Source organism: Saccostrea cucullata, unplaced genomic scaffold, assembly GCF_032062105.1.
Source record: "Saccostrea cucullata isolate Sc308-1 unplaced genomic scaffold, CSIRO_AGI_Scuc_v1 ctg3145, whole genome shotgun sequence".
NCBI lineage: Eukaryota > Metazoa > Mollusca > Bivalvia > Ostreida > Ostreidae > Saccostrea > Saccostrea cuccullata.
The window spans coordinates 1-13,973 of record NW_026933331.1 but is presented as its reverse complement, the minus strand read 5'-3'; the positions used below and the strand labels follow the sequence as shown (position 1 = coordinate 13,973).

At 31.6% G+C, this 13,973-nt stretch overlaps 1 protein-coding gene across 1 annotated transcript; it reads left to right on the top strand.

The window, feature by feature from the left end:
- The first annotated feature begins 4,735 nt into the window (after positions 1–4,735).
- Positions 4,736–6,229, top strand: LOC134237997 (uncharacterized). The gene is made up of 4 exons (XM_062720124.1): positions 4,736–4,827; positions 4,912–4,964; positions 5,098–5,226; positions 5,352–6,229. Exons 1-4 carry the CDS (start codon positions 4,814–4,816, stop codon positions 6,227–6,229), a joined length of 1,074 nt encoding a protein of 357 aa, XP_062576108.1. The 5' UTR covers positions 4,736–4,813.
- The last annotated feature ends 7,744 nt before the right edge of the window (positions 6,230–13,973 follow it).

Below are 13,973 nucleotides of genomic sequence, written 5' to 3'. Positions count from 1 at the left end.
TGCAGTTGAAAACTGAAACTATGTTAAAAACTCCCGAATACAGGAATTACAGAAGCTTCAAGTGCTTAAATATGGATTTATATACGGAGGACTTAAGATCTATTTAAGAATCTTACTCTGGTGCTTTACAAGGTGACCCAAACACTGTTTTCAATAATTTTTACAATGATCTTACTCGAGTCATCGACAAACACATTCCAATAAAAAAAATACTGGGAAAACCAGCTCCCTTCATGAATAAGAGGTTGAAAGGGGCAATTTTTAAGAAACGACAATTGCATGATTTATATTACTCCAACAAATCTAAGCAAAAGTTGGAAAATTTTAGAAAACAAAGATATTATGTAACAAAAGTTAAGCGTCAGTCTGTCAACCAATACTTCATTGAATGGTGTGCAGGTGGACCAAAAAGTAAAGATTTTCGGCCAACTATAAAACCATTTTTGACCAACAAAATAACAGAAAAAATATTATTCTCTCAGAAAACGAAAGTCCTTTGTCTGATCAAGTTGAAGTACGCAGCATTGTTAAGGCTTGAATTAGGGGGCGGGGCCTAATTTATACGAGAAAAGTTCACTGTGACGTCACACAAAAATATGACTTTTATGTATTTCTCATTATACATGAAAATGAAATACTTTGCAACATTTAACTGTATTAGCATAATAAACAACAATAAAACTTATCAATGCATTTAAAAAAACTTGCTAGTTAAATCCCATGTAGCTGGTTATAGACAAAGCACTGATCGCGATAAACTTGTAAACATGACGTCATTTTGGTAAAAATGACGTATTTCATGTGCTGTAAGAGGCAGATTGAGCAGTTTTTTAACAAGGAAAAATGCGTTTTATTATTAAACGGAATATTATTTACAGGTTTTAAATACATGTAGTCGATTTATACCAGTGCATATCCTTTGTTTAGTGCGATTATTAATTAACTATCAAGAGAATGTATTTTATTAATTTTGTCGTGTTTTTATGTACAGGTTAAGTATATTTTACATCGAGATGCCTCATAAAATTGCACTTTCACAAGGGCATACACTCAATAGATCTTAACCATTTTTTGAATATAGATAAAGGATATTTTTCTTAACTTGAAAAGTGCTGCTGCTTTTTTTTAAATCGAGGTTGTGATTTTATAAGTACACAAAATATTTTATAAAAGTCAAACATATTTCGACATTGGCTTATTTACCTGAAAATTTAACTATTAAAACGCAAATTCTTTTCAAAGCAGCAGCACTTTTCAGAAACAACAAAGTATGCAGAAACAAATAATAACTTGAATTTTTTATTTCAACTAGGGTATGCCCTTGCGATTTTGAAATTTGTTGATGACCTACATTCAGTACACAAACTATGCATTTATCACATGACTGTCCATCGAAGGGACCAAACTTCATACAGTACAGAGTGAGTTATAATATGCTTTTTCAATAAGTATTTGTGTTCTGTGATAAGCTTAATTAAAATAAATTCAGTTTTAAAAAGGTCCCCCTTTTTTGCACGTCTATTTTCCGTTGATTTCTCATAGTAGGCCCTAACAATGCTGCGTATGCAATGTTTTTGACATTTTTTTTTTGTAAATCATGCGAAAAACATCGGAATAGATTGTGTTGATGTCAATAGTGAACACCCTACATTGTAAAAATCTGTGAGAGTATCAAAGGTAAGGATGCTGTTGAATCATTATCTTTTCACCCTGTAGACAAGGACTTTGTAAAAAAAAATGCATTAACAAATTGGGCTTGAAAAAAACTACTGGAATTGATGGTTTTTCAGCTAAAATTGCTAAACTTAGCCAGGAACATATATTGAACCCTGTGACCAATATTGTAAATTTTTGTTTTTCTAAAAATGTTTTTCCAGATCGTATGAAAATTGCACAAGTGGTTCCACTTCACAAGAAGCAAAGTATTTTGGAAAAGGAAACCATAGACCAGTTAGCATTTTACCTACATTGTCAAAGATTTTTGAAAGGGCTATTCATAGTCAATTGTCTGATTTTTTCAATTGCCATTTTAATGATATGTTATCAGTTTTAGACCATGGTATGGCTGTCAGAGTGTGTTGCTAAAGATTGTTAAGGATTGGAAGTATGCCCTTGATCATAAAAAATATACAGCAGCAATTACGATTGATTTATCTAAAGCATTTGATTGTATTCCACATGATCTAGGTTTAACAAAACTAAATGCATACGGTTTTACAAATGCAGCTACTAGTCTTATCTCAAGCTATTTAATCAATCGAAAACAGTGTGAAAACTGGAGGAAGTTTGTAGTGATTTTTTAGAATTGTACAAAGGTGTTTCACAGGGTTCAATACTTGGTCTTCTTATTTTTAATATTTTTATCAATGATATTTCTCATTTTCTGTCAGATTGTGATCTCTACAACTATGCCGATGACAACACTCTCAAACTCAAGTGACGATATTACATCACTAAAAAATACTTTGGAATCAAATTGCTCCACTTAGTTAAGTGGTTTGGAAATAATCAAATGCAAGCAAATCCCGATAAATTTCAAGCTATATGTCTCGGAAAGAAAACTAAACAGGAAAACATTTGATTTGAAATTGATGGTAATATGATTCATCCGGAAATCGAAGTAAAATTACTTGGTGTTACCATAGATTTTGAGCTCAAGTTTAGCTCTCATATTTCAAACATTTGTAAAAAAAAAAAAAAAAAAAAAAAAAAAAAAAGCTTCACAACAATTAAATGTACTTAAAAGAAAAGGGGTACACCATACCAAATTAGGAAAACTAACAATTTATCATACATTTATCATGTCAAACTTCAACTACTGTCCATTAGTTTGGCATTTTGTGGTGAACGAGAAGCAAATTAAAATGGAGAAAAAAAAATACAGGAAAGAGCACTGCGATTTGTTTATGATGACTACAAAAAATAGTTATCTTCTGGACAAATCAAAATTACCATGCCTCAAACTCAGGCTTATTAGAACAATGGCCATAGAATGTTTTAAGATTTTAAACAAGCAAAGCCCGTCTTACCTGCACGATTTTATTCATATTAAAGAAACACCTTATTCATTTAGATGCACGAAAACTGCTGTTTTACCAAAAACAAGATCAACAACATATGGAATGAAGTCTTTTAGATATGAGTCTGCAAAACTTTGGAATTCTTTACCAGAATCTTTTAGAAATATTACTTCTTTTAACCAATTTAAGGAGGAATGCCAAATTTTTATTTTATAGATCTGTGAGTCAACCTTTTTAAACATGGTTTCAGAATCGAAAGGCCGACATTAGCTATCAATTATTTTACATAATTTTTTTTTTTGTATTTTTTCAAAGAAAAATGAAAAAAATTATTTCCATTAAAATAAGACGTTTTTTGTAAACATTTATGTGTAGAAAAACTGTATATATATTAATTTTTTTTTATAAAAAATATTTATGAAAATTAAACACATAATTTGTGAATATTTTTTAAATTTGTTGTTAAAATTTTCTTAAAACCAGTCATAAATGATTTCGTTCAGAACATGTTCTTAATATCATATTTTTTTAAAGAAATTGAAACGAAATCGCCAAATTTTAGTTTGAAAACTAAAATAGAACGAAACTCTTTTTTTATACAATATATAACTTACATTAACTTCAGTGTACATGCAAAGTTTGAGGGAAATCTACCGTCCAGGTATTTTTGAGGGACCGTCTCAACCATAATTGTATATTTATTGGAAATAATTTTTATTTAAAGCAAATTATACAAATACTACAATAGACATTTTGTTCAAACCATAATATTTGAACTACAAGTCTTCTACCGATTAAGCAAAAAAATGTAATAAGGATTAAAACATTAATGATTCACCTGACAATAAAAAATAGATTATCTTCATTGTAAATTTCACATCAAGAGGCATAACGTAAATTAGCATTTTATTGCAAAATTTTGTATATCAATTTTTACATTTTTATACCTATAATTTCTTAATTTTGTTTAATTTTGATCGGGCATTAAAACAATAAATACGCTTCATTTTACTAAATATTAAAAAAATTAATTTCTCTTAAAATTTTCAATTTCATTTCAGTTTCTTTTAAAAATATGATTGACAAACATGATGTCCTCAGTTATAACTAGTTTTATGGTGATTTTAACCATAGGTTTAAAACATATTCACAAATAATGAGTTTTATTTTCATAAATATTTTTTTATAAAAAAAAATCAAAAAGTCTAATCAGCCTTTCTTTACATATTTTATTAGATATCAATATGATACCTTCATTTACAGCAAACTTTTAACTCGAAAACATCTTAGTTGGATGAAATTAATTTTTTTTCATTTTTTTTGAAAAAATACAAAAAAAAATTCATATAAGATAATTGAGAGCTAATGTCGACCTTTCAATGCTCAAACCCTTGTTTTAAAAGGATGACTCAAAGATCTACAAAATAAAAAGTTGGTAAGGCATTCCACCTTATGTGATGTATACTATGTCATTGTAAAGCACCACGGAGGAATAGTGATATTTTAGTAGTGTGATTTAATTTTTTTAAAACTGCTTCTTGTTTATTATGCATAATTGCTGTATTTCATGTTGTTTGTATTTTATGTAATATTATGTAGTCGGAAAATAGCTCCTCAGAGCTAATGTTCTTTGTTGATGTAGCCGACTTTAAATAAATATTATCTTATCTATATTATCTTATCTTTTGTTCAAATATGTTGCATATATTTGGAAAAAGTTAAAATTTTATGAAATCAATTTATTTACTTTTTATTTTTCTTTCCAGAAACAATTACGTGGAATTCCCATCACTATGTGCAATCGTGGGTGAGTATAATTTTCTCAAAATGTTTAATCTGGTTTATTTGCTAAATTTCATTGAAAAAAAATTAAGGTTTACTATCTTCACAGAGATAATAACAAATGCTGTTACAACAATTTCTTCAACGGAACAGCGTGTTTAGGTAAGGGGTTTTTCAGTACTCTTTTATAGTTGAAGCAAAATCAGAATTAAAGATTACATATACGAGATAATCGTATAATTGACCAGTAATTGCAATTTTGAATATACTTACAATGAAAGACTATTTTTATCAGAATGTCCTCCTGGTTACTATGGAGTAAACTGTAGTGCACTTTGTAGCCAAGGTTCCTATGGACATCTGTGCTCACAGACATGCAAGAAGTGCCCCCAGGAACTGTGCGATAGAGTATTAGGATGCCCAAGTAATCTATGTTTTATCGTTATTTTTATATTTATTTGTACTTATCACAATACACAGAAATATACAAGTATCAAACATATAGTTTACTTCTTATGTTCTCTGTATTTGTAACAATTCAAATTCCAGACACTACCTCAACCAATACTAAGTCCACAGTTTTACTCACTCTCAGTGTTGACACAATAACCGTCAGAAGTACATTGAAGGTCACCACAGAGGTCAAACAACAGGTCACAACATGGACCACAGCAGCTCCCACGCCTACGGTTCAGAGTTCTCCTTCAACTAATATATTCTTTTCCAAATCTATAAAAACTCCAAAGTCTTCAACACCGTTTGTTATTCCACAGTTAGAGACGCCATATAACATCATTCCTGTTATCGCAATTACGGGAGGGGTCATTGCCTTATTCCTAGCTATACTAGTGATTCAGAGTTTCTTTAAGATGCGGCAAAAGAAACAAAAAATTACTAGATCTGCTTCACGAACACCAAAGGTACCAGTAGAAGAACAAGAAATATATCATGAAATTGACGACATGAATATAGTAATAGATAAGCGGGATTACCAAGGCATAGAAAAAAGTACAAAGTATTGTGATGCGTCACACGTATATACAGCAAAAACTCATCCATATCAAGAAATCAACAATTCTCTGCATGGCGTAGGAAAGTCTGTGATAGAAACAGTAAAGGGAAATAATCCCTCCTCAACAGAAGGAAGCGACAGTTCAGAGGAGAGTGGGTCCTCCTACCTTAAGCCCCAGAAAACAACAAATAAACACAGTTACATACAAGTAGTGGACCCGGATATACATAATGTCCCAGCGACAAGTGTCCATACAGACGGTGAGGAGGAGAACGACTCCTCTTCTCAGTATGACGACACTGTTAACAATTCTAATGCTCTAATTCTGTCCGTTTCTGATGGAGACTACCTTGACGTAGAGCACTATCCGGATAATGATGAAATATATCTTGAACCTGTTCATCAAGAGAAATAAGATAAATTATAATCATATTCTTACGTAGAAAAGTGTCATAGTTTACAGTTCGACATTTAAAATAATAAAATTAATGTGAATAAAGTGAATGAAATAAATAGTAAAGACTTCTTTAAACCCATTTATATTAGGTCTTTGTCTTTTAATTGTATGGGTAGAATGACCAATTCAAAATTGATTTTTAATGATGGTACATGATGATGTATTTGCAATTAAAAACAATTAAATGAAATTGTTCACACAAGTCGTCTTTTAATGATAAGAAATTATTTATGATGGTTTCTTTATAAATATGAGCATTCGTGTTTTCTCTTTTTTCTGTTTCAATAACATGTTGAAACAGACATGTCAATTTCATTATATAAACAACTAGACATATTTTAAAAAGAAAATCTGAAAGAGAACGTACTCGTTTCATTCAAATAAATATCTTACTTGTTCTCAGAAAGAGGGTTGTAAAAAATGTCATTCTTTTTACAATATGTCTAAGTCGCACCCTATATTTTATCATTCAGTCAAATACTGACTGACCTTTTTCATACTGGTTGTAAGGCCATTATTTACACGCTGAGTTATTCATGGATTTGTCAGTTATTATTATTATCATGACAACGAGCACACGACCGATGGCACGGCAGTGGATGCTCACTCCTCTATGGCAGCTGATCCCTCCTTTGATGTTTGGAGGTCCGTGTTGCTCCACTCCTATTTTGTAATGTTCAATGGTCTTTTGAGCTCAAATACTGTTTGTTATCTCCATATATTTTATCTTCCTTAGTTCTCCTGCCAGACAACTGAGCTCGATTTTTATTAAAGCAGATATTATAGTTACATATATCTTCAGTTAACCCCCCTCTTGCCTTGTATATTATACACATATCTTCAGTTAACCCCCGTCTAAACATAAAGAATTCCGAACAAGCATGAAAATGCGTTTCTCCATATATTTCATTCAGCAATACAATTTGGAAAGATGCATGAAGAAATAATTTAGTAACTTATTTGAAAATAATTTGATTGCAAAGTGCAAATGGGATTGGGCAGCAGGCAAAGCATATTTTAGCCCTCTCCCTAAATTAAAAAAAAATATGAGATACAAGCAGGAAATATCCTCTTTCTTGTATAAGGAAAGAGGAATGTTCTTCTAAAACAGGAATATAATAAACTAAATCACAAAAAATCATGATTTTTTAAAATGACACTACAAACCGATCGTTATTTAAAGTAGAAATTGAAGAGAATGTGTTATTATTCTCTTATTAAATTAAAAAAAATTGTTGCAAACATTTTAAAATACATAACATAAAACATGTTTATGACTGAAAGAAGAAATTTCAAAATAATGATAGAAGATAAATAGAAATCTTTTTCTAATTTGAAAACAAGAGACCCATGGGACACATCGCTCACCTGAGAAGCTTTCACCATGTTATTTTCTTTTACCAGATTTCCTCCCTTGTAATACCTATTGTTACCCCCATCTTACCCCCACAGGTCATAATTTGGACAATTTAAAATCTAAACTACCCCAGTACGCTTCTACAAACGTTTAATTTTTTCTGGCCAAGTAGTTCTTGAGAAGAAGATTTTTTTTTTTAAAAATTCCTAGATATTTCATTGTAAAAATTTTTATCCCTATTGTGGCCCCGCCCAACCCCCAGGGTCATGATTTGAACAATTTAGAATCTACACTACCCCAGGATGCTTCCATGAACGTTACAGCTATTATGGACCAGTTCTTCATGAGAAGAAGATTCTTGAAAAAATTTCTTTTATATTTCTATGTAAAACTTTGATTCACTTTTTTGGCCCCGCCAAACCCCCAGGGGTCATGATTTGAACAACTTGAATGTAAACTACCTGACAATGATTCCACATGAGTTTTATCTTTCCTGGCCCAGTGGTTCTTGATAAGAAGATTTTAAAAGATTTTTCCTATATATTTCTATGTTAAACTTTGATTCTTTATTGTAGCTTCGCCCAACCCCCAGGGGTCATGATTTGTATAATTTAAAATTTACACTATACCAGGATGCTTCCACATAAGTTTCAGCTTTTCTGGCCAAGTAGTTCTTGAGAAGAAGACTTGTTAAAAAGATTTTTCCTATAATTATATTTTTATGTTAAAATTTGATTCCCTATTGTGGCCCCGTCCAACCCCCTGGGGTCATGATTTGACCCCTTTAGAATCTACATTATCCCAGGATGCTTCCACGTAAGTGTCAGCTTTTCTGGCCCTGTGGTTCTTGAGAAGAAGATTTTTTAATGACCCCACCCTATTTTTGTCTTTTTTTGATTATCTCCCCTTGTGATGGTTCTTGGCCCTTCATTTTAACAATCTAAATCCCCCTTTACCTAAGAATACTATGTGTCAAGTTTGGTTAAAATTTGCTCAGTGGTTCTTGAGAAGAAGTCAAAAATGTAAAAAGTTAACAGACGGACGGACAGACAGACGGACAGCTAGACGGACGGACATAATGTGATCAGAAAATCATTTGAGCCTTCGGCTCAGGTGAGCTAAAAATGTTTTATAGCCGAAATTCTTAGTTTTGTTCATGTATAGGTATCGTGTCTGAAATACAAACAACATCATTTGTTTTTCTTCCGGTTCACTTTACTCGAGAAATTCCGTTTATATGAGCTAAAGTGTTTGTTTCATTGTTGATATGAAAAATCTGTTGAAACTATCGGGTATTTCTCTCCTAGTGTTCTTAAGCTACATCCATTGTTCTTACACAGACGCCTATGAAATAAGTGGAAATTGTTCTGAAGGGAAAATAAAACTTTATGTATGTTGTTTTAAATGCTTTTACAGTATTTTGTGTTTTACATATTCTTTACGAAACAATTGCGTATACGTTGTATCTAACATGTACATTCTTCTTATACTTTTAAGTCCCAAACTTTAAACTGCTGTTATAGTTTCTACTTGATCGAGGAGCAATGCAAACGTATGTTTTTCTTTCAGATTGATACTGCTTATGTTTAGTTATAAATATATATTTATAAATACCAAAAAGAACTAAAATTTGTTTTGTTTTGTTTTAATTCACAGCTTGCAATGACGGTTACTTTGCAGATAATTGCAGTGTTAAATGTAAATATCCTGAATACGGTAAATCGTGTGGGCAAAAGAGTGACTGTCCATCTGAACAATGCAACCATGTGTATGGTTGTCAAGCAAGAGGTAAAAGAACTATACGTTATGTTAATCTATTAATTCAAAACTTGATATAAAATCGTGGTTATGTTTAACATATCATGTTTATCTAACAAATGAATGAAAAAAAAATTGTTAACTTTTAAATTTATGTTATGAGAAATAATTTGGAAATGTAATAGAAACAAATTGTAATTGAAAGCAACGAGTCGGTCTTGTGTCGGAGCTGCGGATATGGAGAAACGACCTTGAGTCAAGGTCATGCCACGTTCTAATGTTTATCTATTAAAATAGGATAGTAAAGGAATGTTTGCGACCTTGACATTGTCAAAATGACCTTGCGTCACACCATGACACACACTGGTGATGAACATATCCCATCTGTGTGCTACCGTATTGACGAATTCTTAAGCTATACCCTTTTCTCGATAGGCCTTGTCACAGCTAATACGTGTATACATGTGTAAAACTAGGTATGCAAGCGTTATCCTTTCTTTATCAAAAGTAATAGTCAATTGTGAGCTACGTTTAAATTTTGGAAAAGCCTGCTAACCGTCAAGGTCAAAGTTCAATATATACTAATATTTCCATTTCTAATTTTTCTTTCTATAATAACTCTTTGAAATTAAGCGGAGTTTATTTCTTGATAATTCTACTGGAATGTAAATTAGGCAGGTCAATAGGTCAGGAGCTAAGGATGCCTAATATGCTTGCAAATCTCGTGCGCATCTGTCTTTTAGTCTGAATTTAAGGAGGCAATATATGCATGAAAATTTCGTGCGGCTGCCGTTGTGTTTGACATCAGTGGGCGAGGACTATTGAAATTGGGATGTTTATCCTCGTGTAATTTAAATTCATTTCTGCATTTTTAAAGCCTTAATCTATAATTTTATTTTACAAGGATTTGGAAATATAAGGAATCACTGTCTAGTTAGTATAGTAATGCCAGGAACATCAACAGCAGTGGGAAACGGGATAATTTGCCCATTATGCAAATTATCTCATGTTTCCCACTATTGTTGATGCCCTGGTATGCCACACAAGCTAGCACATTCCTTCGTTTTTTGTACAGCAAAACATTCTTTACAACTGTTTTAATAGTCTTTCTGAGCCTTAATTTGAGATATCGAAATTATCGTTTAATTATTCTTCCATTTATGGTGGCAAACTAATTCGGCCCAACGAGCTTCTTGCAGATGTCAAGTACTAGTACTTGATAGAGGTCTCTGGAACATTTTGAAATCCATTTTTTGTGCATGTGAGGTAAGAATCCGGAGAAATTAATCCAGAACCAAGCGCAATTTTTCACGCAATTAATATATGTTTTATGCTCTTCCGTGTAGAACAGCGTGTACTAAGTTATTATCATGTAAAATTGTGTCATTGTGATATTCTTTTTATTCGAGGAAATAAAACAAATACATAATCATATCATTTGGCACAATACAATCATAAGTAATGTAGCAAATTATCCAAAACTCAAAGTTACTGAAGTTTTCGATTTTCGTGAGAACTGAAAACGTCACTTCCACTTACAATTTACTGTGAGCATTTGACATGTTTATTTGTAATTGCTAATTTAAACAACATCGCAAATTCTTCTGATATAAAGCAGTAAGAATAACTTGATATAGGCCCGTATACCGTAACGATTGCAATTACTTCAAAGTGGAGAGGAAGACGACGGGGCCTAAAAAAATCCTCGTACTACATATGTACCTTTCCAATTATAGAATCATCCGTACAAATCAAAAACAAGTTGCAATTGTGACAGTCATTTAGGGTATTCCGAATCACCCCGCATTTCGCGATACTCGGTTTTACCTTATCGCTGTATCTTATTCGAGACATGCACACGTGTGACAACTAAATAGTCATTAACAACATGGTTCATGCTTAATACATACAATAAATAAAGAGGTAACCTAATGCGTTAATTAAAAAAAATATTTGATTCATTAGTTACCTTGCTTTCCTTCTCGAAGAAAATTTCCGTGTATAAATGTTGCATAATATTTCTCATCGATGTCGTGGCGTTGGTGGTGTTTAAACCTGGCATATTAGGTATTGATAGAACGGCAATTTTATGAGCTTTTATGAGCATTAATAATTTTTTATTACATCTCAAAAATTTGTATTTACAACCGCATTTGTAGCCCCCCATAATTTGGGGGATTTCAATCACGTATGTGCATAACCGCAACTTAAGAAATTGCAGGCTGCATACTTGTTAAATCCCAAATTTCGAAAACATCGGTTTTCTTTACATGCAAGGGGCCTTAAAATTATGAAATGGAAAAACTGTGAAAGTTAATGAGTAGCTTTACCAGTGGTTATCCTTTTGTATAAATTTTTAAAATGGTTGCACCATGTACATGTACACATACATATATTTGCATATCCACGCTTCTCCCCCTATGAACATGTAGAAACCAATGCGTTCATAGCACTATAGACCAACTGCTTCTGCTATGAGTGCAATTGCTCTAATCACACACGTGTAGAACAACTCTAGTACACTTTTATATCGTGTTGAGAAGTATACATATGAAATGTTTCGAAAGAGGAATAAAAAAATTTGTAATAATATTCGTTGGAAAAAAAAAATTTAAATATTTTAAAAATTTCTGATTTATATCCTTAAAAATTCAATTTTGGTCAGTGTATTTAATTGTATAATAAAACTTTTTAAAAAAATGATGACAACTGTCAATTCTTAATTTTTTTTCTCTCTCCATATTTTTGGTATATTTTTGCAAAAAAACGATAACTCTTCACACTTGGGTACTAACATTCAGAAAGAAAAAAAATTCTAGTATAAATTATCTATTTCAGCTATTAAAAATAAATAGAAAAACTATAAAAAAAAATCGTAGAAAAGCATTCTGGAGTAATAATTGTTATAAAAGCATTCTCATTTTTCATCATAGTGTTAAATTATTGATTTTTGTCAGAGGGTTTCAATAAGTTGATGATGACGTCACAGCTGCATCAAAACAAAAATTAAGAGAATGTGATGACGGCCTCTTATCCAGATAACTGTGTTTGAGAGGGAAATACTTTATAAATTATTTGTGATTTATTAGATAAAAGGAGCATTGATCAGGTGTACTGAATTTAAAGCCGTATGTTTTTCTTTACCGAAGACAAGAAGCCGCGTCCTTATATAAGTCAGGATTTCCTCTGATATTCTTGAAAAAAATCAAAGAATCAAATATAAGTAATAAACAACGATTATTCAGTGAACATGGATTAGAATACAAACTCTGCTGGCATATTTTCCATGATCGCTAGCGCGCATCATGGAATATGCCCGCAGAGCAATTGCTATTCATAACGCCATGTTCACTCAATAACGTTGTTTATTTCTTAAATATATACACTGTGCACATAGAGGATTTATGTCATATTTAAAATTGTGATACATATATCTAAACAGGAGCTAGTTTTTATTCCTTTTCATACATTTTTTATCACCATTATCAAAATTTTGTATAATTTTTTTTCGTAGCCGATTCGTAGAATTATATATTTTCAATGTTAATTGTTATGTAGCGAAAAAAATATCCCAGGTGCAAAAAAGTGACATAATCATATTAACAGGACAACAATTTACAGTCATGTAATTTCTGAAACCCCTATTTTTTTGGTAATAATTGCTTTTCTGCATGATCCGCCTCTGAAAAGCTGTTTTTAGTGCGAATAAAAAAGGGGGGGGGGGATAACTTTCAAATAAACAAGAACAATCAAGAAAATTTTAATTCTTTTTATTCTTGGAGCTTTTTATAAACAATACTAAGTACTGTAGTTCATCAATTATCATGATGTTATCTACCGTTTTCAACCCATTTATGGTATTGAAATACCCGGAAGTGATTCGCAATACACTAAAAAAGGGGATCCAAATATAACCCCCGTCAAGGTCGCTGTATTGAAGATAGACTCGTTCTGTAAAGTAGATCTGATTTTTCACTAAATTGGCTTTCATTTGATACCAAACAACCATGTAAAAAGTTTTTAATAAAAACATCTGCAGTCAAAATGTAAATGGTGATTCGGAATACCCTAAATGACTGTACTCCCAATGTTTCAAATAATGAAACTATAATGGACTTCACAAGGGGACAATTCAACATTGATTTATGTACATGTGCAATTACGTCACCTTTGAGTGTAACCGATGGACTCGTCCAGAGAAATTTGACACCTTACTAGAGCAAAATTGCAGCACCTTTTCATTCGTCATAGAATAAAATCCGAAATTTTAAATTTGTCAAAGGCCATTATGTCCAAAATTTTATTTTTAAATAGCCTCAAAAATATGTAAGGTATAAAGTTAAAACTTTTACAGTTTATAAATTATTTATTGGTTAACAGATAGAAAGTATAAGTTGATAAAAATAATACTTGGAATAATATTAACTGAGAAAAATTCTTCTTGAAAAATGCATATAATTTCAAAGAAATACACCTAATTAATTCTATGCTTTTAGTGAAAACCATCATTGCAGAAACAAAATATGTTGATCAATGAAGGGCAAGTTGGACTTGGATAGCCTCTGGAAAGTTGTTTTCCTTTTTTTT